At 44.6% G+C, this 27371-nt stretch overlaps 1 protein-coding gene and 1 long non-coding RNA gene across 2 annotated transcripts; one reads left to right on the forward strand and one right to left on the reverse strand.

Annotated features, from left to right (window-relative positions):
* The first annotated feature begins 298 nt into the window (after positions 1-298).
* On the forward strand, positions 299-27371 carry LOC105482078 (heme binding protein 1). Its single transcript, XM_011741969.2, has 4 exons — positions 299-504; positions 11593-11731; positions 13965-14145; positions 26770-27371. The coding sequence occupies exons 1-4, from the start codon at positions 427-429 to the stop codon at positions 26939-26941; spliced, it is 570 nt and encodes a 189-aa protein (XP_011740271.2). The 5' UTR covers positions 299-426; the 3' UTR covers positions 26942-27371.
* Positions 17025-22154, reverse strand: LOC139356860 (uncharacterized). The gene is made up of 3 exons (XR_011609332.1): positions 22103-22154; positions 21595-21989; positions 17025-18329 (listed from the first exon to the last, which is right to left on the reverse strand). It is a non-coding gene; the product is annotated as an uncharacterized lncRNA (long non-coding RNA).

A 27371-nucleotide genomic window follows, 5' to 3' on the forward strand; every position in this document is an offset into this window, starting at 1 on the left:
CGCGGAAAGCCCGAAAGGAGGCGGAGCACGGCCCAGCGGCTCACCACGCCGGGCCCACCCCTTGCTTCGCTGCCTCGCGTCCTCACCTCACTGCCCTGCCGCCCTGGTGCCCTGCAGTCCTGCTGCCCGCGCTTTGCATCACTGCCCCGCCCTCTCTCCGCCCCCTCGCCTCGCCGCCCCGCCCTCCCTCTCCGCCTCTTCACCTCGCCGTCCCGCCCCCTTACCTCACCGCCCTGCTGAATTGTCGCCCCGCCCTCTAGCCACGCCCTCTGGCCCCTGCCTCTAGCCCCGCCTCTCGCCCCGCCGCCCCCAGGCTCCGCCGCCCAGCCGCCCCGCCGCCCCGCAGCCGGTGGTCTCTGCCCGTGGTGCTCCGTCGCCCCCGCCACCTCACGTCCTCCCGTGTGTCGGGAGCGTCTCGGCTACACCATGTTGGGCATGATCAAGAACTCGCTGTTCGGAAGCGTAGAGACGTGGCCTTGGCAGGTCCTAAGCAAAGGGGACAAGGTAGGCCCTCAGGGCTGCCGAGGACCTGAAGGATTGCTGCGTCCCACCCCCACCCTCTTCGGGGCTGCAGCGGGTGCTGAGGGGCAGGTGGGGCAGGAATGTGCTATCGAAGGTTCGTTCTGGTGTCTGTCACGAGTGCGGCTCTCCACCGCCCAGCACTTGGACTGGGAAGAAAAGGAATGAGAGGTCCCCCTGCAGCCGGTGGTGGGAGGAGGGGGGTAGACAGGAGAGATTGATCCAAGGAGAGAATCCCAACCTGGGGAGTTGGGCACTGCCTGTTGAATGCGTTCTTTCGTTTAAATATTCCAAACATTCCGAACAGTTTGATTTGTTGAGAGACACTCGGTTGCAGAAATGAATGTGGCAAGAAACTCCCAAGTACTAGAGTACTGAGGACAGTAGCCCCCTTTATCCGCGGTTTCAGTTACCCGTGGTCAGCTGCTGTCCATAACTATTAAATGGAAAATTCCAGAAATACAAAAGTCCAGAGTTTTAAGTTTCCGGCCATTCTGCATAGCAGGATGAAATCTTGATTCCTGGGACCGGAATGCCCCTTTGTTCAAGGTCAGCCTCCTATCTCTAGTACCCGCCCTTAGTCACTTAGTAGCTAGCTTGGTGATCGGATCGACTGTGGCGGTATTCAAGTAACCCTTATTTTACTTAGTAATGGCCCCAAAGTGCAAGCTTAGCAATCCTGGCGTATTGTTATAACTGCTGTATTTTATTATTGTTGTTCATCTCTTACTGTGCCTAATTGATAGATTAAACATTATCATAGGTATGTATGTATAGGAAAAAACATAGTAGGTACGGGGTTTAGTTCTGTCCACAGTTTCAGGTATCCACTGGGGGGTTTGGAAGGTATCTGCTGTAGATAAGGGGGACTACTGTGTAAAAGAACAAGACCTGTGCAGAATAGAAATAAATGCGCTAGGCAGGGAGCACAGGGGTGGTCAATTCTCCGGGGGGGGGGCTATGATGGGGCCTTCAGTGGAGTGTCCTGAGCTAGGCCTCAGGGATGTGTAGGAGTGCACACAACAGAGAAGAGCATGCACAAAGGCCCAGAGCTGTACCATTGCTTTTGGCCAAACAGATCCGCTGGAGTTGGGTACCTAGAATACAGAATGAGTGAGGAGAGCATAACTGCTGTCTTCCCCCAAATTTATATCAGTGCTAACATGGGCTAACTGGACTGCACCCCTGAAAACAAGGAGAGTGCTGCTAGATTATAATCTCCTGGTAGACAGGTAGTTTGAACAGTGCAGCTGTATACAGAGCTCCCAATATGATGCCTCATTTGTGAAGGGACTGTATTGCCTGGGGGCCAAGTTCTGATACCTAGTACAATGATCTTCATATCACGAAAGTCCTCAATTAGACTCTAATCTGAACTCTTTGAGCAACCAAAGACCTTTCACCTGTTCTTATCTCTGTTTCCCCAACTCTATGTAGAATGAACAGTTTAGCCCTGATCAGAGGTCCCACATTTGAATACCTGCAGCAGCCAGGCAGGTAATGGAAATGGATGGCCCTAGCTGTTTTAGGCTATAAGGCATGGTGGGGACTGAGGCAAATCAGAGAGTGAACTCAGGTCCCCATCTATAGAGGGCAGTTCCAGCCCCTTGTTGCTATGCAGTGATATGATATGAAACATTGTTGCCAAATTCTTAAGGAAAACCATGTATCCAAATTCTTATGCGAAATCACCCAATTTAAAATTAATTCAACGACAACTATTTTTTGAGTGCTATGTGCCAGGCACTCTTCTAGGCAACAGGATAAAAGAGTAAAACCAGCAAAAGTCTCTGCCCCCATGGAACTTATGTTTTATTGGCTAATGAAGAAATAAAATGTATCATGGATCAGATAGTGATCAGTGCTGTGAAGAAAAGCAAGCAGGGAAGGGGAGTGAGGAATAGGGAGTGTTAGGAATGAGGCTTTGGTTTTGAGTAGGGCAACTGACATAGTTGTGCATAGGCTGGACACAAAGGCAATAAGGATGCCAGTTATTAATATCAGTCCTGCTCTGAACATCCAAAGAACCCACCCAAGCCAACACAGAGCTGTCTATCCACCTCCCTGGGCAATGAAAAAGGCACCTGGTAAGGTCTGCAGCATCACTGGCCTCCCCATCAGGTAGTTGCCCTACTCAAAACCACAGCCTTTCTCCTAACAGCCCTGATGAAGGTTCGTGTGGTTCTAACACTTTAAGAATCCACGTGTTCTTGCTTTTTGTCATGGAATGGGACTCACTTTGTCTTTTTGAGTTGATGATGATGGTCCACACAGGCGGAGAGTCTGGACTGGTTCGTAGCCTGTGCCCTCAGATTCCTTCCTCACCCGTTCCCTGCTCTGCTATCTCCCTGTGGAGTGGAAGCTGACCCATTTGCCCTGTTTGCCAGGTCAAATGTCAGCTGGCGCCCAGCTACGTTTGCTCAGTGGGAGTCACTACTGGGAGATAAGAGGGGAGAAACCAGAGTATTTCTTCTTCTTCTCTACCCCATCAGAGCCGTACTACTAGGACCTTCTCTGTGGCTTCGGCTTCGGCTACACAGGCCACCACGGTTCTAGCTCCTACCCAGTAACCTAGGTATCTGAACTTAGGTAACAGGTAATCCTCCCTCTATGTCTCCTAGAGTGCTTACTAACCTCTAGGTTGCCTGTCTGTGCCCTGCTGGCATCTCAGTCCCTCTGTTATCTATGTAACCAATTCCTTGCATTGAGGTGCCTCTGCTCTAAATACTCTGGTAGTTTCTGTTTCCTGTTTGACTCTTATTGATACAACGTCACCTGCCATTAATTTGGGGCCTCTGGGATAAGGAGAACTCCCTAATAAGCATCTTCTCTCAGCGTTTGATGGGAATATGGGGCCATATGCGATATTGGTACGAGATTAAAGCAAATCATTTAACCCAAATGAACTTCAGTTTCTGCAGCTGTAAAATGGGTATAAAAATATCTTTTCCATCTATTTCCAGAGTTACTATAAATATTAATTTCTTTAAAACCATGAAGACATTTTGTAAAGTAGTATACACATTCTACAAATATAGTAATAGCATTGTATCAGTGCTCATCTCAGCTTCATTCTTTCTAGCTGTGTGGTCACAGGCCAACTTAGCCCCTCTGAAGCTAATTGTGGGAGAAAATAATAGTTCATATCTTAGTAGATTATTCTGAAGTCAAATGAGATAACCAATTGTGAAACTGTTCAATACTAGTACTTGGTTGGAGATGGAAATGGTTAGCTTCCCCCTAGTTTTACGGTAAAGTGTGGGTAAGTTACTCAATATCCCCTGTGAGCCCTTGAATTCCTCAACTCTAAGATGAGAATAACAATGCCAATGGGAAATTAATTAATTATGCATAGATACTTGTAAATCTTTTTTTTTTTTTTTTGAGACGGAGTCTCGCTCTGTCACCCAGGCTGGAGTGCAGTGGCCGGATCTCAGCTCACTGCAAGCTCCGCCTCCCAGGTTTACACCATTCTTCTGCCTCAGCCTCCCGAGTAGCTGGGACTACAGGCACCTGCCACCACACCCGGCTAGTTTTTTGCATTTTTTAGTACAGAGGGGGTTTCACCGTGTTAGCCAGGATGGTCTCGATCTCCTGACCTCGTGATCCGCCCGTCTCGGCCTCCCAAAGTGCTGGGATTACAGGCTTGAGCCACAGCACCCGGCCTGTAAATCTTTTTTTTTAAATATACAAACTTAAGGGTATTATTTTTGAAGAGAACCTCTCCCTGAAATTATCTTTTATCCTGGAAACAGCCTGGGTCAGAAACTATTGTCCACTCTTCTGGGCAAATGATGGCATACCATGTTCCCCATATAGCATGGGCTTCAGGCTCACCAGATGTTCAGGACTGATTCCAAGTACTTGGCAGGAAGGCTAGTACTGCTGCAGACCTTATCAGGTGCCTTCTTAACTGCTCAAGGAGGGAGAAGGATAGACAGCTCTCTGTGTTAGATTGGGTGGGCCTTTGGATGCTCAGAGCAGGACTGATATTAGTAACTGACATCCTTATCAGATTTGTGTCTGGCCTGTACACACAGGTTAGGACCTGATAGCCTGACTTTGAGTCCTGGCTCCACTATTCACCCACTGCAGTTTGGGCATGTTACTTAACCTCTTGTTCCCCAGTTTCATCTGAAAATGAAGATTAAAGCACTAACTTCTTTACAGGGTTATTGGAGAAATTGAACGAATGAATCCATGTAAAGCATTTAAAATAACACCAGACAAATAGAAAGTACTCTGTCAGGTTAATTATTATGATCAGTATTTTCTTGTAATGAGAAAGCAGGCTTCCAGCATTAGCATGTATACCGACTACATGAAGTGGGAAGAACTGACCTTTCAAAGGACTTGCAAATCCCATAGCCAGAGGCATTCTTGTTAGACCTTTGTCTGGGACTTGAACTTGACCAAGGTTCCCATTGAATGTTGAAAATTGATTTTTGTAGCCGCAGGCCAAAATTTCTATCTAGGAACTGATTGGGAGCAGAGACTAATGGAGATGGTGTGAAGGAGGGCTATTATTGTGTTCCATGTCACAAGCAAATGCACTAAAGATGTTAAATTTTAAGAATCAAGACTGTGTTAACTTAGCTGCCTTATTCTCTACAGCAGTAGAGAATTCTAGTTAAATAAATTTAAATAGAGCTCCCTGGAGAACTAGAATAGTTTTACAATTCCATCTCAAGCCTGAATTTTCACAGTGGTCCCGTGGTTCAAATGAGTGATTATGGATACAGATGCTATGAAAACAAGTGGTCCCTGCACTGGAACTGGTTTAATACATTGTGGCCCAGCTTTTCTCCAGGAGATCCTATTAGACGAGGTCCTCATCTCTCTGCCCACCTATTTTGGCTCTTGTATTCCTTGTCGTTAGAGTAAAACTAGGTTTTACTCTGCATCTCTCCTTTCTCACAAATATTTGTAGAGTGGCTACAATATGCAAGACGTGATACATCTAGGTACAGAGAGATAGAATGGTGAACAAGAGAAACAGTCCTGACCCTGTGGGGCTTATGGGTGGGAGTTTAACACATCATTTAATTGTAATGACAAGAAGGATTGTGTTATGAAAGTACAGGGTGGGTAAGAACATCACAGGGAACCTATTTTAAGTCAGGATCCTCTCTGAGGAAATAACTTTTAGGTTGGAGCCTGTTAGATGAATAGGGAGGTACCAGGCAAAGGCAGGAGGAGAATGCTCCAGGGAGAGGGAGCAGCAGACACAGAGGCCCTGGTGTGGAAATGACCATGGCATCAAAGGAAACAGCAGAAAGCTGCAGAACAGGTGCTGTGAGTGTGGCTGGCAAAGTGGGTACAAGCTCAGTGGTGTCTGCGTCATCAAGGGCAGGTTAAGAACTTGGTGAATGAATGCCTTTAGGCAGGGGATTAATTAACACAGATTGGTGTAGAGTGCCCTATGTATGCTCTCTGGACAATCCCAACCTCATTCACTGCTCTAGTCTCCCCTTATGTTGATGACTGCCAGATTTATACCTCTATGCCAGTGCCTTGCTGAGTTCCAGAGCTGTATGTGCAACGGCCCAATGGACAGTTTGCTCATCTGTATCAGGAGGAGGTGAACTGATGGACACACAAGACCCCTTCCAGCTCTAGAGTTATCTGACGTTAGGGGTTCCTAGAAAGGAGAGATCACTCAGGAGAAGGAGGTGGTCCTTAAGAAGTCCTTAAGGTCCTTAAGGCTTTAAGAAGCCTTAAAGGATGATAGGTGTATCATGGGGGACTTGGCTCTCCGAGTCGAGCTGGAGTACTTTCTTGGCAGCCTTTCTTTCCTTGCTGTGGACTTTCTACCTGGAGAACAGGCCGAGAGCCCGGGGGACTCATGCCATTTTATAGATCTCTTTTCTGCTGCAGAGACCCTCCATTCAAGACCCAGACATACTTGCAAAATCCTATGTTTTGTAACATAGGATTTTGGTCACAAATGTCAGTTGAACGAATGTAGGGTAGATGAACTGGCTTGCTATCAAATCACCATCACTGGACTAATGGTTACAAAATCCAACTCCCACGAGAGCGTCTGAGTTCTTCTGAGATCTGGACCCTGCCAGAACACCTTTCTTGTGTCCTGCTGGACAGTCTTTGCTCCAGCCACAACTATTTGTACTATTTGTACCCACAGCCATCATACTGTTCTTGACCTCTCCTCATTTACTCCTGGGGTACCCACTGCCTGGAATCTCCTCCCCCAAATGATCAGAGCATTTACCGCCTTGTGCAATAATTTGTGTAATTTTCCTCACCACCCTCCTGAGTATCCCTATCATATTCATCTCCAAATCTGTAGCACCTGGCAAAGGTTTTCGATCATGTTTATTCCATGAATCAATGAAGTCATGACTGGACGTCCAGTTGGGTGATCTGTAACCACCTCAAAGTCAGCTTGACCTCCCCAAACATGTTATCACATGCACCCATGCCCCTTAAACTAACCTAAGTAGTCCTTTCCTGTGTTCCCATACTGCCCTGGCACTCCTCACCCCCTAAAAATGTCATCAGATGATAACCTTCTGTTTTCCTGGCATCTTCCCTTATTAGGCCATGCCGATCCTGATATCAGGAACCAAGACTTTCATGTCTGTCTTATAGCACCTGGAACAATGTTCAGCACATAGTAGATGCTCAGCAGTTGTTGGTTAAATGAATAAAAGAAGAAAAGAAAGACGAAAGGAAAGAGCCAGTTAGCTCTTTCTCCAGTGAGATCTTGTCTTTGGTTTTCCCATTTGTAAAAGAAGTAACTGCCTAAAATGACTTCTGATACCTCTGTTCTGAATTTGACACGGGCATACAACTGTCCGCCCACAGTATCTAACACAGTGGCTAAAGAGAGAGGTTACAGACTAGGCAACATTGCAAGACCCCGTCTGAAAGACAGAGAGAGAGGAAAAGAAAAAAAAAAAAAGCAAAGACACTTTGGGAGGCTGACGTAGGTGGGTCACTTGAGCTCAGGAGTTTGAGACCAGCTTGGGCAACATGGTGAAACCCCTGTCTCTACAAAAGAAGACAGAAAAAAAATACAAAAAAATTAGCTGGGCATGGTGGCACACACCTGTAATCCCAGCTATTCAGGAGGATGAGGTGGGAGGATCACATGAGCCCAGGAGGTTGAAGCTACAATGAGCCAAGATTGTGCCACTGCACTCCAGCCTGAGCAACCATGAGACCATGTAAGAGGGAGGGAGGGAGGGAGGGAGGGAGGAAGGGAAGGAAGGAAGGAAGGAAGGAAAGAAGGAAGGAAGGAAGGAAGGAAGGAAGGAAGGAAGGAAGGAAGGAAGGAAGGAAGGAAGGAAGGAAGGAAGGAAGGAAGGAGAGAAAGAGAAAGAAAGAAAAAAGAAAGAAAGAAAAAGAAAGAGAAAGAAAGAAAGAAAGAAAAGAGAAAGAAAAAAAGAAGGAGGATAAAGAAAAGAAAGAGAGGTTTAAATGCTCACTTCACCCCCCATAGCTATGGAGAAACTTGCAGTGAATATGAGACTAAAGTACACTGGAGTTTGGCAACTGGAATTTTTGTTTCAGTTTCACCATTCGGTAGTTACGTCACTTGGAGCAACTTAGTCTCTCTCTGGTTCTTCATTTTCTCCTTGATAAAATTAGTTAGATTAGGTAAACTTTAAAACCAGTTTAGGTTCTGAACTTCTGTGATTCACAGGATAGTGTTTCTGGAATTTGAAACATTACAAGTGCCAAGTGTAGGTGTGTACTCAAATGAAAGGGGATTCTGGAATTCTCTGTTGCAACAGAAAGAGCAAAACACCCTAAGTTTACTTAACAGTTTGCTACTGAAGGCTCTTTGGAAGTGTCAGATTCACCAGATGGAGGGCTTCACAGCAGCCTCAGAATGATTCGGCACGGTGCCCCAAAGTCAAGGCTGACTTGCTGCCTCATGATTCCTGGTCTGGCGCAATTTCCTCTACCCCATGTGAAGTGGGGGTTAAGTAGGAACTTGGCACTCAGGGTTAAAATTACAATATTAAGGCCGGGCGCAGTGGCTCACACCTGTAATCCCAGCACTTTGGGAGGCGAGGGTGGACAGAACACCTGGGATCAGGAGTTTGAGACCAATCTGCCCAACGTGGCAAACCCCATCTCTACTGAAAATACAAAAATTAGCTGGGAGTGGTGGCGCGTGCCTGTAGTCTCAGCTACATAGGAGACTGAGACAGAAGAATTGCTTGAACCTGGGAGGCAGAGGTTGCAGTTAGCAGAGATCACACCACTGCACTCCAGCCTGGGTGACAGAGTGAGACTCTGTCTCAAAAATAAAAGAAATATTCAATATGCTCATTGAGACTACACTTGCCACTCACAGCCCTACACTCCTGCCTTCCTCCAGAGACACCTTCTGTCCCCCCTGGGAGTCACACCCTCTTCCATAGTTGAGAATCGTCAGTCTAGGATATTATATGGAAACCTATTTGACCAATCTAGGGCAGCCAGGTTCCCTACCACGTGTCTGTTTTTCATAATCATTATTAGGAGAGACAGCACCTTAATCAAATAAATATCTGTTGCACTTCTAACATCTAAAGCTTTGTGGTATAGTTTCTGCCCATAATGGCTTTATTGCAGATTGTTAAAACTATAGTAATGGTTCATTACCAGATGGTAAAATTAACATAGACCAACTTTTCTTCTTCTAATGGAATAGAATAAAATTCACTCCAGTAGAGTAGAAGAGAAGAAAACAGGATAGGGGGAAGGAACAACAACAACAACAAAAAGAACCAGGATGCATCTCATCCATAAGGGTAAAGCATTACTTTGTGAAACTTTATTTTAACTATGTGTATGTTCATGATAAGACAGCCTGTAAAAAATGCTTTCCTTCTTGTGGATTGTAATTTTTTTTCAAAGTTTGAAGAACACTTCCTTACAGTATGTCCAGGAATACAAAATTAAATTATATGAGCGATCATGTGGCAAGGAGCAGGAGGTGCGCTGAAGGAGAACTGTGGAGGTCCATAATGAGTCTAAACACCAGGGAAAGGATAGTCCAAGGACGGGGCCTCAGTGCAGAAAGTGGTGATGCGGAGATGAAAGAAGGATTTACGTGAAAGGAGACAATGGAGCTGAGCACTAAGCGGATTGGGAGGCTGTGATTTAGTGAGACAAGAGTTTGGGAGAGGATATGCTGTGTCTGGGAGCGCGGTGTGAACAGAACTACAGTCACCCCTTCCTGTCTGTGGGTTCTGGATCCACGGATTCAACCAACCACAGATGGAAAATATTTTTTTTTAATGGCAATACAGAAATAAAAAATACATAAATCAACAGTAGAGGCCAGGCATGGTGTAACTGCCTATTGAGTTCACCTTGCCTGCTGCCTAGATAGAACCAACTTATCAAGACAGGGGAATTGTAATGGAGAAAGAGTAATTCATGCAGAGCCAGCTCTGCGGGAAACTGGAGTTTTGTTATTACTCAAATCAGTCTCCCTGAGCATTCGGGGGTGAGATTTTTTAAAGATAATTTGGCAGGTAGGGGCTTGGGGAGTGGAGAGTGCTGATTGGTCAGGTTGGAGATGGAATCATGGGGGAGTCGATGTTAGGTTTTCTTGCTGTCTTCTGTTCCTCGGTGCAATGGCAGAACTGGCCGGGCCAGATTACTGGTCTGAGTGGTGTCAGCTGATCCATGGAGTGCAGAGTCTGGAAAATATCTCAAACACTGATCTTAGATTTTACAATAGTGATGTTATCCCCAGGAGCAATTTGAGGAGGTTGAGATTCTTGGAGCCAGAGGCTGCATGACCTCTAAATTGTAATTTCTAATCTTGTAGCTAATTTGTTAGTCCTGCAAAGTCAGACTGGACCCCAGGCAAGAAGGGGGTCTTATTGGGAAAGGGCTGTTACCAATTTTCTTTCAGAGTCAAATCATGAACTGAATTCCTTCCCACAGTTAGTTCGGCCTACGCCCAGGAATCCCACAAGGACAGCTTAAGGGTTAGAAACAAGATAGAGTCAGTGAAGTCTGATTTCTTTTACTGTCATAATTTCCTCACTTAAAATTTTGCAAAGGCGGTTTCCATTGTGGCCCATGCCTATAATCCCAACACTGGGAAGCCAAGACAGGAGGATTGCTTGAGCCCAGGAGTTTGAGACCAGCCTGGACAACATAGGGAGACTCTACCAAAAAAAATTTTTTTTTTAATTAGCAGGGCATGGTGGTATGCACATGTTGTCCCACTTACTCAGGAGGCCAAAGTAGGAGGATTGCTTGAGCTCAGGAGGTCGAGGCTAGTGAGCCACAATCATAGCACTGCACACCAGCCTGGGTGACAGAGCGAAACACTGTCTCAAAAATAAATAAATAAATAAATAAAAGATATATGTGTGTGTGTTTGTGTGTGTATACACAGAATAGCAACTATTTGTTTGGGTTTTACATTGTATTAAGTGTTGTAAGTAATGTAGAGATGATTTAAAGTATATAGGAGGATGTGTGTGGGTTATACGCAAAATACTGTACCATTTTTTATCAGGGACTTGAGCATCCATGGATTTTGGTATCCATAGAGGTCCTGGATCCAATCCCCCAAGGATGCCAAGGGACAACTGAACTCTGATTCTTCTTGAATTGCAGTCCTCCTACTAGAATGAACCTAATCTTGGGGGCTTCACAGTTTTGTTGGATTGTGGTCGTTGTATTTTTTGTTTCCTCCCTTCTAAGTTTTTCTTTTTTTATTTTTTTCTGGATCTCCTATTTGTTTATCTTCCAACCTATTTACTGAATTTTTCTTCTCTGTTACCAGATTTTTAATTTCTGAGAGCTCTTTTGCTCTCTGAGTGTTCCATTTTTGTAGCATTCTGGTTTTCAGGATGCAGTATCTTCTCTTATCTCCCCAAGAATATCAACTATAAGATTTTCCTGCTTTGAATGTTTTCTTTACAAGAATCCCAGAACCTGTTTCTCACAGCTCTTCATACTCAGGCCTGTCCCTTCTGCTCTATGGCCATACCCACAAAGGAAAGATTTTCAGCCTTCTGTTACTGCTTCTAGAGACATCGCAAGTTGCTACTTTGTAACTCTTAAACACTGTGCCTTCTCTCTCTCTAGGAAGAAGTCTCCTATGAAGAAAGGGCCTGTGAAGGAGGCAAATTTGCCACAGTAGAAGTGACAGATAAGCCTGTGGATGAGGCTCTACGGGAAGCAATGCCCAAGGTCGCAAAGTATGCGGGGGGCACCAATGACAAGGGTGAGTACCCCTGCAGGACGTGGCTCTGGTCTTGGGGGCCAGCTTTGCAAGGTCTCACTTCATCAGTGGTAAACACAAGTGAGGGGCTACAAGGCACCTGTAGCGACCTGTTGCAGCGACCCGCGAACCTCCTGCACTATGTGAACAAGCAGTTTATTGCAGGAATCTGGGGCAACAACTCTGGTATCAGCCCAGCCTGTCCCTCAGTTGAAGGCATCCCTGCTCAATATCTCTGAGTTCCTGCTTCACTCCCAGGTGTGGGACCATATGCTCTATATTTTTTTTAACCTTGCAGTGCTTATTTTGTCTTTGGATTGGTTGACTAGGTGACGTGTGCCCACAGTAAGCTGAGCTACAGCACAAGGCAAGGCCAGCATCAGGCTGGAGATCCCCAGAGTCAGTCCCTGGTAGCTCAGATTCTGCTGGGTCCTGAGGCTCAGTGAGCAGGGGGGTTCCAGACCCTGTCTGGCACATGAAGGGTCTGAGAATTCTTAGCCTATCCCGCTCTTAAAAACTTGGCAGTTCATGCTGGCCACCTCTCTACTTTTAAAATGATAAGCCTGAAGTCTCATGAAAGGTATATCTGTTAGATGTAAACCATATTTTAAAATGAGTTTGACTCGTAAGAAGCCCTCTAATTTGGGTAGCACTTTGGAATCACTGCAAGACAAAAATGGGCCAGAAAGCAAGGGGAAAAAAGAGATGTTGTGTTTAATTTTTAGGATATTTCTCAAGCTGATAATTTAAAGAGCTAAAAACATGTATTAGCCTTAATAACATTTACTAGAAGCTGCCCTATTAAGTAGCCATTCTTTTATTCCTTTACTTACTTAATAAAAATGCTTTAAAAAAAAAATTTACCAGGACTAAAGTAATCAGGCTTTGGAAGATATGTTAACCTGTAGGAGGTCAGGAAGAAATCTCTTCCTTCTTAATACTGTCTTAACATTTTTTTGGATGAAAATATGTATAAGAATTATGAAACTCGGCCGGGCGTGGTGGCTCAAGCCTGTAATCCCAGCACTTTGGGAGGCCGAGACGGGTGGATCACGAGGTCAGGAGATCGAGACCATCCTGGCTAACACGGTGAAACCCCATCTCTACTAAAATATACAAAAAACTAGCCGGGCGAGGTGGCGGGTGCCTGTAGTCCCAGCTACTCGGGAGGCTGAGGCAGGAGAATGGCGGGAACCCGGGAGGCGGAGCTTGAAGTGAGCCGAGATCCGGCCACTGCACTCCAGCCTGGGCGACAGAGCGAGACTCCGTCTCAAAAAAAAAAAAAAAAAAGAATTATGAAACTCACTAAAGAAAACCTTGAAAATAACAAAACAGTATTCCCTAATTCCCCCGTTCAATACAATCAATGTTGTCTTTTGAATATATTTTTTAGGGCTTTTTAATGTAATCTTAGTGTTCCTACAATTACGTATCCTGCTTCTGTTAGTTATTATTTCATAATTATTTTCCACTAGTGCCAGAGAGTCTTCTTAAGCATAATTCCTAGCTATGTTACACGGCATCATGTGTCTGTAATTCACATAGACATATTCCTGTTCTGAACTGAATTTATCATTCTGCTGTCATGAATATCTTATTACCTATAGCCTTTTCCATATTTTAGATTGATATTTTAAATAGGCAGTAATTAAATACTGGCTAGGCATGGTGGCTCACACCTGTAATCCCAGCACTTTGGGAGGCCAAGATGGGTAAATCACTTGAGGTCAGGAGTTTAAGACCAGCCTGGCCAACATGGCAAAACCCCATCTCTACTAAAAGTACAAAAATAAGCTGGGCATGGTGGTGTGCACCTGTAATCCTAGCTACTCGGAAGGCTGAGGCACAAGAATCGCTTGAACCCAGGAACCCAGGAACCCAGGAGGCAGAGTTTGCAGTAAGCCGAGATCACACCACTCCACTCCAGCCTGGGCAACAGAGCAAGACTCTATCAGAAGAAAGAAAGAAAGAGAGAGAGAGAGACTGATAATCTACAGTCTTGCTATATATTGCCAAATCATTTTTTAGAGTTGTACCACTATACTCCTACCAACAGCGTATACAAATAACAGATGTTCATGTATTTCTATGTATTTTTAACACTTGAAATGTTCATTGTTAATTTCAAGAACAAAAAATACCGCCTTGAAAGACGAATGGAACTAATGTGTCTTCCACAGCCCTGAGCAAGCTCTGTCTCTGATCCCTGCCTCACTCTGTGTTTTTGTGTTTTCAGGAATTGGGATGGGGATGACAGTCCCTATTTCCTTTGCCGTGTTCCCCAATGAAGATGGCTCTCTGCAGAAGAAATTAAAAGTCTGGTTCCGGATTCCAAACCAATTTCAAAGCGACCCGCCAGCTCCCAGTGACAAAAGCGTTAAGATTGAGGAACGGGAAGGCATCACTGTCTATTCCATGTAAGGAGATGATCCTTCGGGCATCCATGGGTGGCGCTTGATTCCCATACCACTCCTTACATCCCCTCTAGCAAGCATTCGCATCAAATTTTTATGGTTGCTGAATTAATTTAAGTAGGAAATGCTGAATCCTAACAGTTTCTCATTTTAATTTCTTCAGGCTGCAGCACACACACATTTGCATTTTATCAGAATAAATGCCTTGGCCAGTTGCCAAATTCATGGATAGAGCTTAAGCCTTGTTTAAGTTTACAGTGAATGTCTACATTAGCCATAGCAGGGTTCTAGGAGACTCAGCAAATATCTTAAGTCAAGCCGCGGTCTGGATTCGTGGACACATGGGAAGCATAAAGGGCTGAGGAATACCTGATTTCTACCCCACACTCCCTTTAATGCCAGAGAGCAGGGAATATTTGCCAGAGCTGGGCTGCCACCCTCCTTGTTGTTCCTGGGCAGTAGTCCTTTGAGCAGAGCACACATCTATTCTCTTGTCATCCTGGTCCTGTTTCCAGGACTTCATGTGGGGTCATTTTCCCTTGACTATAGAGAATAGCAGGTGCAAATGGTTGCTAGTTTCTGTCCCTCGAGCTCCAACCTGCTCTCAGAAACCAAGTCTCTTCTAGATCATTGATGACTCCTCATGTTTGTTAAAATCCTCCCATGTGACAGGCACCAAACCAGGCTCAGGGGAAGACCAGGATCTTCACCAGAAGTAACCATAGGTGGTTTGGCTCTGCTCGGGAGCAACCTCCTGAAAAATTCATATACATATAATCTTGCACTGTACTGAGTATTGGTCCACTTTCAGGGACCTCCAAACTTGGCTGCCCTGCTGCAACGCTGCACCTGATGGTGGGACCATTTTCCCTGGAGCTGTGTGAATGTTCTGAGAATGTGAGCTTCACTGCTGTGTGCAGTCCTAGGCCAGGTGACTGCAGGGCCCCCCAGAGGACAGTGAATGTAATGCAGCTGGGAGCTGGCACCAGAGCCTCAGCTCCTGTGCTTGTCCTGCAGTCCTCATTCGGACTTCCCAGCTTCCCTTCAGAGGGTGTGAAGAAAGCAAATTAACTTAACATTATCTTTTCCTAGGGTAGAGAAGTACGTAGGGTGCAGCATTGAAGGAAGCACTCACTCTCACAGCTGTCCAAGTGCAGGATGGGGACTGAGATTGAGCGCCTCCTTAAATCTTGTGCCCTGGGTTAGATGTCTGCTTGTCTTTTCCATTCTGTTTCCTGTGTTTGGGAAGCAGCAGGTATAATATAATGAACTTATATTTTGTTTGAATTCCAGCACTACTGCTTACTAGCAGGATGATGCTTGGGAAGTTACTCAGCCGCTTTAAGACTTAGCTTTTGCATTTGTTAAGTGCTGATAATATAACCTCCTATATATGATGTGTGTGTGTGTGTGTGTGTGTGTGCATGTAATGTAACCTTATAGGATTATTGTTAAATATCTTTCATTATTTACTAAGATACTATTTATATGTTACCTAATGTTTATGACCTGAAGCAGGTTTTGGCAATTACCCCTTCTGTCTGTTCATTCTTATTTCATAAGGAATGAGACAGACATGATTGAATCAGTTCACGTTAAGACTTCAAGCAGATGGGGCTAGTTTCTGATCATTTGTTTTACCAGACCTGGGTAATGAGTGGATACATATTGTTTTCTTTTGTCTTTAACTGTTTAGTATGGGAATTTTCAAACTTATAGAAAGGTAGAAGTATATAAGATCATGAAACCGTATGTGCCCATCCCCCTACCAACAGCAGTGATCAACTCAAGGCCAATTCCATGTCCTGTGTATCTTCACAGCATTCACCCAGCCCTACCCTGGATTATTTTTAGGCAAATTCCAGACATTATATTATTTCATTCATAAATATTTCAGGTAACTACTAAAGTTTTTTTTTAAATATAATCACAATACCTTATTTTTTCTGAAATTTTAATAGTAATTCATGAATTTGTAATATAAAATATTCAGTGCTCGGATTTCCCCTATATCTTATTTGTTTTTGTTTTTGTTTTAGTTTTTTTTTTTTTTTTTTTTTTTTGAGACAGAGTCTCACTCTGTCACCCAGGCTGGAGTGCAGTGGTATGATCTCGGCTCACTGCAACCTCTGCCTCCCAGGTTCAAACAATTCTTGTGCCTCAGCCTCTCGGGTAGCTGGGACTACAGGCATGTGCCACCATGCCTGGCTGATTTTTTGTGTTTTTAGTAGAGACAGGGTTTCACCATGTTGGCCAGGCTGGTCTCGAACTCCTGACCTCAGTTGATCCACCCACCTCGGCCTTCCAAAGTGCTGGGATTACAGGCGTGAGCCACCGCGCCCAGCCTGTTTTTTTGTTTTTTTTTTTTTTAGACAGAGTCTTTCTCTGTTGCCCAGGCTGGAGTGCAGTGGTGCGATCTCGATCTCGGCTCACTGCAACCTCTGCTGCCTGGGTTCAAGCGATTCTCCTGCCTCAGCCTCCCAAGTAGCTGGGATTATAGGCACCTGCCACTGCGCCTGACTAATTTTTGTAGTTTTTTAGTAGAGACGGGGTTTCACCATCTTGGCCAGGCTGGTCTTGAACTCCTGACCTTGTGATCCACCTCCCTTGGCCTCCCACAGTGCTGAGATTACAGGCGTGAGCCACCACGCCCGGCCATCATTTGTTTTAATATTTTGTTAGAATCTGGATCCAAGTCAGATCTTGCAGTACTTTTTTGTTGTTTGTTGTTAAGAGACAAGGCCTTGCTCTGTTGTCCAGGCTGGAGTGCAGTGGTGTGATCATAACTCACTGCAGCCTCGAACTCCTGGACTCAGGTAATCCTCCCACCTCAGCCTCCCAAGTAGCTGGTACTACAGTTGCACACAACCACACCTGGCTGATGGTACATTTTTAAGCTTTTATTAATCTGTGAATTTCTTTACCAACACACCTTTACATTCTTCCTTTCCATCTGTGGATCATTTGTCCTATTATTATGTGTACTGGATTTTGCTGATTGTATTTCTGTGACATTTTACCACATCCCTAAAGCCCTGTATTGCCTGTAAATTAGTAGTTGAAACTAAAGGCTGGATCAGATTCAAGTTTTTGAAGTTTTGGTGAGAATATTTCCTAGGTAGTGGTGTTTACTTCCTTCAGGGGCCCACAGTTTCTGATTATCCCTGATTGAGTCATGTTGGTGACCATAGTTCATCATTGCCTAGATGTCTTGTTCCATTAGAGGCCATACAATGATAATGTTCTCTGTTTTTCCTTCTTCTTTTATTACCTGAAATATTTTGGTAAAGAGAAACTTCCCCTCATTTACTATTTGGCTTCCTTTATTTCGTATAGAAAAAGCCAGATACATGCTTGCTTGATACCTTCTCTTTATTTACCAGTTTTCAGAATGATAATTTCATTCTGTAACATCCTCAAGGTGAGGTGGTCTGCATCTTTGTTTTTTGAGTGTAATTATAAAGGTATGAATTTAAACATATTTGATATGTTTCAGTTTGTTGCAGTTATTATTCTTATTGATGCTCTAATTGCCCCACTGTTGGCCAGTGGGAGCCTCTTCAATTTGGTTTCTTGGTCCTTTTGACACAACTCTAGTAGCCTTTGATGGCTCCCTGGCTTTCTGGTATAATGAGATGTTTTGAGCACATCTTAGCATTTCTTGCCCCAGAGCTGGAATTAGCCATTTCTCTAAGGAATGCTGGTTTCTTATGGTGGGAAGGGGTATCTATTTAAAGGGTACTATCAAAGGCAGGTCGGTGACCATTTCCTTTTAATTCTCTGAAATCTAAACAGATGAAAGTGCCAAATGTGGTGTCCAGCCTGGCTCCATGGAATTTTTAACATGGAGTTCTCACACAGCATATGGTCATTCCTCAACTCGCCACTTGATGTCACTGCATAGTCAAATGAGCATTCAAAAGTACCCTGCAGTGATTTGTGTTATTTCTGATTCTGTTGAAAGCAATGTTAATGAGATGGTGGAAGGCAAATGTACTACTTCAAATGCAAAAGTACTCTATCAAATAATGCAGTGAGTGCATTCAATGACAAAATTAATTCTAAAATGAAAGCCTGGCATCCTTCATTCAGTCTTCCTTCTTTATGAACTTGTGAAGAGATGTTTACAAAGGAATTATACATTTATTAGCATTGTTAATTACTGGAGCTTTTAGATGAATAGAATGCTGTGAAAAAAAAATAGCACTATCAGAATATGTTTAGTATTCACAAGAGGCAATAGAATTATCCTCACACTTAGACCAGCCGCAACACTTCAGACTACTGTCCTTTCTCTATGCACTTAGGTTAGAGTTTGGCCTTTTCAGCTCATTTCAGCACCGGGTTCTCAATAGGGACCAACAGCAGGAGAAATTTGATGGTCTTAATGAAACTTTCAGGGTTTAAATGAAATGTCTAGATATAAAGGAAAAAGTTGGAAACCAGGAGTTTATTTTCAGGGTAACCTATGCTCCAACCCAGTTCATCACTCAGTGGTCGTAGGACCTTTGGTGTATTGCCAGCCTCACTGCACCTCAGTTTCCTCATCTGTAAGATGGGCATGTGTACCTAGCTTTTATAGTGTTGTGAAGATAAAATGAGATAATATCTGTAAATACCTACTCAATCCTAGACATGAGGTAGACACTCAGTAAATGTTAGCCTATTCTCCTCCTAACTTCACCTCCCTTTGAGAATTTGATCAAGTTTTATTAGAATTAACAATAAAAAAGTCAAAGTTACTGCAGATACACTTGGGTTAGAACCTCAACAACTCCAATAATTATGAGTTTTATAACTTGCAGCAAGTTGTTTAATATTTCTGAGCCTCAGTTTTCTCATCTATAAAATAAGATTTGTAAGGCATGATTGTGAAGGCCAGTTTCATTGTGCATTTGAAAGAACTTTGTCAGCTGTCAGTACCTAGGCTGCTGATGTCACTTTTCCCTCTAAATAACCGGGCCCCAATGGAGGCCATTGGCAGCTTGGGAAGTTCAGCCTAGAGAAAGAGAAATTTGGAAGAAAGAGCTCAACTGCTAAACCCTTAGGGGGTTCCCATGTTACCACTCAGGAGATTTACAGACCAGTGTTTGCCCATGTTCCTAGACAATTCAACCCTGTTTGTAACCACAGGAAGTTGGGGCCAAGGGTTTTCAGTCTTAGCACCCTTGCTTTGCCCCCTCACTTCGATTAAAAGGGGACTTGCTCAGCCCTGCTATTGAAAATAGCCCCCTGTGCTTTTCTGTCCCTTTATCCAGCTTTATTTTGCTTTGCTTCACTTATAATCAATTGCATTATATATCTCTATCTACTCATTTATCGCCCTCTCCCCACTAGAATGCAAGCTTCCCAAGGGTAGGGCCTTTGGCTAGAATATAACAAGTATTCAGGCCAGGCGCGGTGGCTCAAGCCTGTAATCCCAGCACTTTGGGAGGCCGAGACGGGTGGATCACGAGGTCAGGAGATCGAGACCATCCTGGCTAACACGGTGAAACCCCGTCTCTACTAAAAAATACAAAAAACTAGCCAGGTGAGTTGGCAGGCGCCTGTAATCCCAGCTACTCAGGAGGCTGAGGCAGGAGAATGGCGTAAACCCGGGAGGTGGAGCTTGCAGTGAGCTGAGATCCGGCCACTGCACTCCAGCCCGGGCGACAGAGCGAGACTCCGTCTCAAAAAAAAAAAAAAAAAAAACAAGTATTCAATAAGAAGTTGGTGAATTGGCCATCACGGTGGCTCACATCTGTAATTCTAGTACTTTGGGAGGACAATGCAGGTGGATCACCTGAGCTCAGGATTTTGAGACCAGCCTGGGCAACATAATGAGACCCCATCTCTAAATAAAAAACAAAAACAAGTTGGTGAATGGATGCATGAACAAAAGAGCTTCATCCTTGCCTCTCCTGTGCTTCTCTCTCTCTGCTCTCTCCCATAAAGATCTTGGTCCCCATCATAGCTTCAGTTGTCACCAGTATGTTGGTAACTCTCCAGCCTGACCTCTGTCTGTCTCCCCTGAATGTCTTGTCATCCCATCAGACTCAGCGTGGAGCCTGAGACAATGTGGTTTACCCACTCATTCATTCCTTCATTCGAAAGATAGTGGATTCCTTCTTCACTTACTCTGTACCAGGAACTATTTTAAGTGTCTAACAGTAAAATGGATGTCATGAAGTAATGTCTTTGCCCCTGGAAGAATTCAAGTGCCATCTGGATAGACGGGTGACACTTATGCCATGTGACATTTGCACTAGGTGGGAAGTTTGGTTCAATTTGACAAACATTTATTAAGTATCTCTAATATTTAAGCCACTTCACTCTAAAAGCCTTGCCGATGATAAGATTCTGTGTCTCAGCCTAACTAATCACCATTTTCTCTCCCCCTACAGCTTTCAGTTATCCCGTAAGTCTTTTATAAACTCCCACCAGGCAGGGGCTTCAGGCTGTTTCTCTGTGGATGATGCCCGGGTCAACATGTCTCGTGCTGCCTTCTCTCCCAAGCACCAGCCTTATATTTCCAGCTCCCAGGAGGCATCACCACGTAATCCTCCTCAAGAATCTCCCAAATCAGCATGTCCAAAACACAACGCAGATTTCCACGCAAAATCAGATCCCTTTCTGTGTTCTCTTAGTGATGGTCCCCTCCCTCCTCCTACCCACGCTGTTCCAATGTCATTCTGACTCCTTCACTTCTACATCTAATTATTGGCTCATCCTGGTCAGCTCCCAGCTGTCCCTTCCTTCCCTTGCATCTACACAGGTCTTCATCCTCTCTTGCCTGAATGATGGCCATGGCATTGACTCCCAGCTCTCCCATTTCTGACCCTTCTAAAGTGTCCTTTTATCACCACCTGCCTAAGGCACAGGACTGATCACGTCGCCTGTCTTTGCTCAGAAACTGAGCCTCCCCAGAGGCTGCTCAGCTCTGGCTGGGGGCCTCAGGCCCATCCAACCAGACATCGGGGTTTGAACAAAAACCCAGTTAGTAATGAGATGCTTCATTTCCACTAGGAGAGGGTGGGTCAACTTTGGGTCCCAAATGTTTGACCAGGCAGTAAAGCCTAGTCAAAATGCCCTATGATGGCACTGACTACCCTCCACACACAACACCACTCCCATGTCGACCTGATCTCAGAGCGTTCCACCCGCCCCCACCCAACATGACTCCCACCCCGGACACAACATCTACTTCCAGACCTTTGCTCATACGTCCCCAGCTCCTCTCAACCCTTCCCAGCCTCTGTTTGTTGGAAGTTCTGTGAGGACAGAAGGTTGTCATATTGTTCATTGCCAGCATCAAGAAGAGATACTCTATTTCCAAACAAGGTCACATACACAAAAAAGGTAGAGATGCTCAATAAATGCTTAATATCACCTCTTTCTTAATACCTTCCCTTCGTGTTCTAAGTCAGAACCCGTCATTCGCTATTCCTCACCCCCAGAACATTCTGGATGTACCTTCTACCTTCATTCCAGCATTTCCCTCCAGCCAGCGTAATCCTTCTGTGTGTTTCTCTCCCGACCACCACACTTCGAGCTCTCGAGGGTGGAAAGACGTCTTATCATCCTTACAGCTCTTATGGTATCTGGCTTGCATTTTGTGCTCGGTGATGTTCAACTCAATAAGCAGGGGTCTAGCCTGGCTGAATAAAATGCTTATTGTGTGAAGCCTGTCTTCCTGTTGCAGCGAGACTGTCAGTTCCTGCTCTGACACTTCTTTTGCATAGCACAGGGCTGCATGCACAGCAGACCGTACACCAGTGTGTGTTGATCCATTGATTGTTAAAGTTTCGAAGTTGAGTGGTCAAGCTCAGAGTCATTCTTCCTCCCTGCATGCCTGCACCAGACACTCCCTGAAAGATAATGCGTTATGATTTTTTGCTTCCTTGGACGCAAGCCCCACTTCCCTCCTAGTTAGCCCTCGCTATTGCCTGTGTCATCTTTCCCCTTTCTAACTCTTCCAGACCTTTTGAGTCAGCTCCTTTTGTGTTTCTGGAATCAGGAGTGTGTGTATGTTTGAGATTCCTCAGTTCCCATGGTAACCAAATGCTTTATTCAGAATACTGAGCTCTGACATTGGGTGAGATAAAGCACTGCCCTGGAGGAGAGCTTCTTTCAAGATGAGGCATTTATAGATAGAGACATATTCACAGGCTTACAAAAATAATGTATAGACTTCACGTTTATTTCTTTTAGGGGCTCAAAGCATTTTATGAGCATTTCTTAACTCACCTTCAAGCGCACGCACTGTTACTGTGCTCCATGTCCAGATTGGAAACTGAGGCAGGAACCAATGAGGCAAAGTGTCTACGAATACAGGCAGAGTCAGCCAGAGCTAGGCTCCCTTCATACACCAGGGGGTTCCTGGTAGGGTTTGGTTTCTGGCTTGTTCGTGTGGTTCTGTGATGGGAGTCAGTGTGGTTGGTTAAATTAGCAGAGAGGAGAACTCATGTATCTGTTCCCGTAGCCCACCCAGTTGGTTTGTTTTCCAGTAAAAGGATTCTACAATGAAGCAATAGGGAAAATTTTATCTGCATTACCAGCATTTCAGTCTGCCTGGGAATAAATATAAAGAATTGAGGGTTTTCCCAGAGTGAATAGGAATCCCTGAATGATGACATTCTCCATCTCACTCTCTGCGGGTTTCCTTCTGCTTCTCAGCCCCTTCTCATTGTCCTTTGCCCTGTCCTCTTTCTCCACCCACCACTTAGATATTAGGATTCTAAGGAGCAAGCTTCTGGCCTGCTGTTTGCACAACGTCTCTACCACATGTCGCTTCTTACCATGATTATAGCCAGTACCTACTTGCTGGGCACTCCCAAGTTTCTGTCACTAGATCCTTCTCCTTCCCAAATCAGTATCTCTGACTCCAGTTCTGTCCCAAGCCTAAGGAGGTTTTTACGTGGTCAGACACACATTTAGATAATAATTTTTGCATGAATGTATTTCACAGAGGGACCTAAATATTCATATGCCCCCCAAACTAAATCATGAACACCCCTACAGCTGCCCTTCCTGCCTAATGTTACTCTTCGGCCTTTAATCCCTATTCTGGTTAGCGACATCTTTTTCTACCCAGAGGCTTAACTGGAAGCCCTGGAGAATCCTCTCTTCCTTCCTGTCTCTTACCTCCCTCTACATACAGGTACCTCTCAAATCTGCCTTTCTCGCACCTTCATCATCTCGCACTTGGCTGTTCCTGGGCTCCAGTGGCCCCACATCTCTCAACCCCTTGCCATTTCCCCTGTCCCTCCACTGCTACCAGAGGGATCCTTCCAAAACACAATTGGATCATGCCAATCCTCTGCTTTAAAACCCTTTCCAGGACGGGCGTGGTGGCTCATGCCTGTAATCCCAGCACTTTAGGAGGCTGAGGAGGGTGGATCACCTGAGGTCAGGAGTTCGAGACCAGCCTGGCCAACATGGTGAAACCCCTTCTATACTAAAAATACAAAACTTAGCTGGGCATGTGCCTGTAGTCCCAGCTAGTCAGTAAGCTAAGGCAGGAAAATCACTTGAACCTCGGAGGAAGCGGTTGCAATAAGCCAAGATCGCGCCACTGCACTCCAGCCTAGGTAACAAAGTGAGACTCTGTCTCAAAAAAAACCCTTTCATAGGTATAGCTGTGCATCTAGGATCCGGTTCAAACTCTTTAGCATGTCTTTCAAGGCCTTTGCATCTGGCTGCAGTGGATCCACTTCTCCTGTTTGAGTTCCCACCACTGTCCCCTTAGTGTGTGCTCAGATGTTGATTATGTAAATGAGTGAGCGAGACTTACGTAAACACTTCACTCACTATGTCCTAAGTGCTGTCGTCTTTAGCTCTGTCAGGCTGAAGACATCATTTTTATTGTTTAGCCCCGAATTGTTCATTTAACCAAGGGGTCTGATATGTTCAGGCACTATGTTAGGTGTTCAGCATACATCAGTGGCCAAAAAATGATAAAAATCCCTGCCGTGGTGCAGCCTATATTCTAGCAGAGGACACAAAACATAAACAATAAACTGAATGAGTATATTATATAGTATGTTAAAATGTGATAAGCGCCGTTAAAAAAAGAAAGAAAAAGTAAAACATAGGAAGAAGATTGGGATGGGGTTAGGGAATGGGGTTACAAGGTTACAAAACATTTTAAGAGTAGGCCTAATTGAGAAAGTGAGAATTGTTCATTGAGCCAGTTCATAATATTACTTTGTTATTTTTTTAGTGGTATTTTTTGTTTTTATTTTGTTTTGGAGACAGGGTCTCACTATGTTGTCCAGGCTGGAATGCAGTGGCTATTCACAGATGTGATCAGAGCACACTGCAGCCTCAACTCCTGGCCTCAATCAGTGCTCCTGCCTCAGCCTCCCAAGTAGCTGGGACCACAGGCATGCATCGCAACACTCGGCTACATGATATTTCTTCTTCTTTTTTTTTTTTTTTGTGGAGACAGAGTCTCACTCTGTCGCCCAGGCTGGAGTGCAGTGGCGTGGTCTTGGCTCACTACAAGCTCCACCTCCTGGGTTCACGCCATTCTCCTGCCTCAGCCTCCCGAGTAGCTGGAACTACAGGCGACTGCCACCACGCCAGGCTAATTTTTTTGTATTTTTTAGTAGAGATGGGATCTCACCATGTTAGCCAGGATGGTCTTGATCTCCTGACCTCATGATCCTCCCACCTCAGCCTCCCAAAGTACTGGGATTACAGGCATGAGCCACCGCGCCCAGCTGTGATATTTCTTTAGATTACCATCTTGTCCCTCACCCTGGAGTCAGGAAAAGTCTGTTCTGAGCAAATTGCCAAGTAACAATAATAGCTACTGTTTGTTGTGAGCTTACTATGTGACAGGCTCTGCAATGAGCAGTTTGCACAGTCTTTTCTCCTTTAATCTTTACAGTAGCCTTCGAAGACTGATGTTATCACTATCCCTATTTTACCAGCGAAAAACCTGAAGATTTGAGAAATTAAAGAATTAGCTTAAGACCTAGAAAGGACAGAGCTAGGATTTGAGCACACATTAGCCGTTTTGCCTCTAACTGATGAAGGAAGACGTTTGAGGACCACTCCTTTGGAGCTTTCCAAAATCAGTACTTAAAGAGCCAACATTGTCCCTTTACCTAGAGAACAATTCAGTGTCACAGCCCAAGTAGGGGCTGCAGAGAGCACTCAACACCTGCTTCTACCTCCAGCACCTGTTTCATTTCAGACAAATGGTTCTCAATCTAAAGACATGGTTCATAAAAAACTCCAGTGTCTTTTATTGCCTGAAAAAAGTCTTTCCTGAATGTTCATCGTCTGTCTACTAATCCAGTTTCCTCTCATTTGAACTTCAATGAAGCTAGAGCCCAACTTTCTTCATCTCCCTTATTATCTCTTCAATATACTTGAAGAACCAAGCCTCTGCTATTCAAAATTGGTCTCAGTTTCATCCATGTTCAGTAGCTGTTGTCTAGGCATTAGAACAACCAATCCATTACAGACAACATCCTGGGTGTTCACATCAGTGACCCTGCAGTCAACATGCTGAATGCTTGTCCAGCATGACCAACCACTTGTAAAAGAGCAAAGCATGATTCAGAGGACTCCACCAAAAATAATGCATTATTTGGCCTAATCTTGGCCTGGTACAAATTCAGACTTTTGAGTCATACAGCTCATTAGAAATCGGGATGTACTTGACTCTAATAAAAATTTTAGTGCAACCCAGATTTAGAGTGGTATATTTAGGGTAGGCTACAAGACGAATTTGGGGACAGAAGCAGATGACGCAAGGGAGAGAATAATAATCTTGAAAAGAAAGACTTTATTGCTTCTCTATCCCCAATTTCTGCCATCAAAAGAAATGCCAGATTTAGGAACAGTCTCTTTCCTTACTAGAAAAAGAAGGCTTTCATGATTTGAGCAGAAGAAAGGATTTATGAGAAGTGACTTCTTTATTTGGGGCATGTTTAAAGCTTGTGTGGGGCCCTTCCAAGTCTTCCTTGGGTCTTTGCCTTTGTTAGCTCTGAGTTTTTTTTGTTTTTTGTTTTGTTTTTTGACACAGGGTCTTGTGTTGCCCAGGCTAGCCTAGCTCTGTTTTTGAAGGAAGCTGCTACAAGTCACTGCTGTGATGAATTCAATCACTAGAGCTGCTCTGCTATGGAAGGGGCGTTAGCTACCATACTCCCATACTCATTGCTGCAGCTCTGCCTGAAGTCCCCTGTAGTCTTCCTCCTTCCCAAGGTGGTGACAGAGCAGCAGAAAAGAGGTGCAACCGGGCAGTAGAGGGAGCCAGAGAAAACAGTGAAGGCTTGGCCTTTGGGAAAGCAAACCTACTGTCCCCTTGGGATATTTCAAGAAAGAAAGGGAGGCTCACATTTGTACTCAGCTACTGCGTTTCAGGCCCCGCATCAGAGTTTTTCACGTCCATTACTGCATTTAACACTCATACCTTTGGAGGAAAAAGAAAATTTATCTCCTTTTACAGATGAGGAAACTGAGGCTCAGAGAGGTAAAATCAACCCATCTAGGAAGTAGTGACTCAGTCCCCAGTCTTACCACTCTAGTATGCTTGTCATAATAAGCGTGGTGAGTGATTTCTTTTTTCTAAAGATTCCCCCTCTCTCAGAGGTCATGTCCTTTCTTAACCAGTCCTTGCTCTTGAACCCCCAGGCAGTTTGGTGGTTATGCCAAGGAAGCAGACTACATAGCACAAGCCACCCGACTGCGTGCTGCCCTGGAGGGCACAGCCACCTACCAGGGGGACATCTACTTCTGCACCGGTTATGACCCTCCCATGAAGCCCTATGGACGGCGCAATGAGATCTGGCTGTTGAAGACATGAGTGACCCACTGAGCCAAGAACTTCCTGGAAGCGTGCCTCTGTGTCTCCTTCCTCAGGGGGCAGGAGGGGACAGTACTTCCCAAGTTCCAACTGCAAGTCCAACTTAACCAACTTTCCTTCAAAGTCAGTTACTGCCAATTTTCTGAAAAAAGCATGTTCCATATACTAAGTCTCTTTTCTCACGGTGGGAAATAGTACAGCCAAGATAGGCAGCATCCTTCTCATTGATTTAGAAAATTCTGCGGTAGACCAGAAAAATCCTGGCAGCTTTTCTCCAGCCATCTGGGTCACTAAAAACTGATTTTCTAAAATTATTGAATTTGTATTTTGTTATTAAGGGGGAAATGTGATTTGTGCCTTTCATCTGTGATTCCTATAAGAGCTTTGTCTTCAGAAAAACTAAAAATAAAAGGCATTGACTTAAACAGCT

This window comes from Macaca nemestrina, chromosome 10 (genome assembly GCF_043159975.1).
Source record: "Macaca nemestrina isolate mMacNem1 chromosome 10, mMacNem.hap1, whole genome shotgun sequence".
NCBI classification, from domain to species: domain Eukaryota; kingdom Metazoa; phylum Chordata; class Mammalia; order Primates; family Cercopithecidae; genus Macaca; species Macaca nemestrina.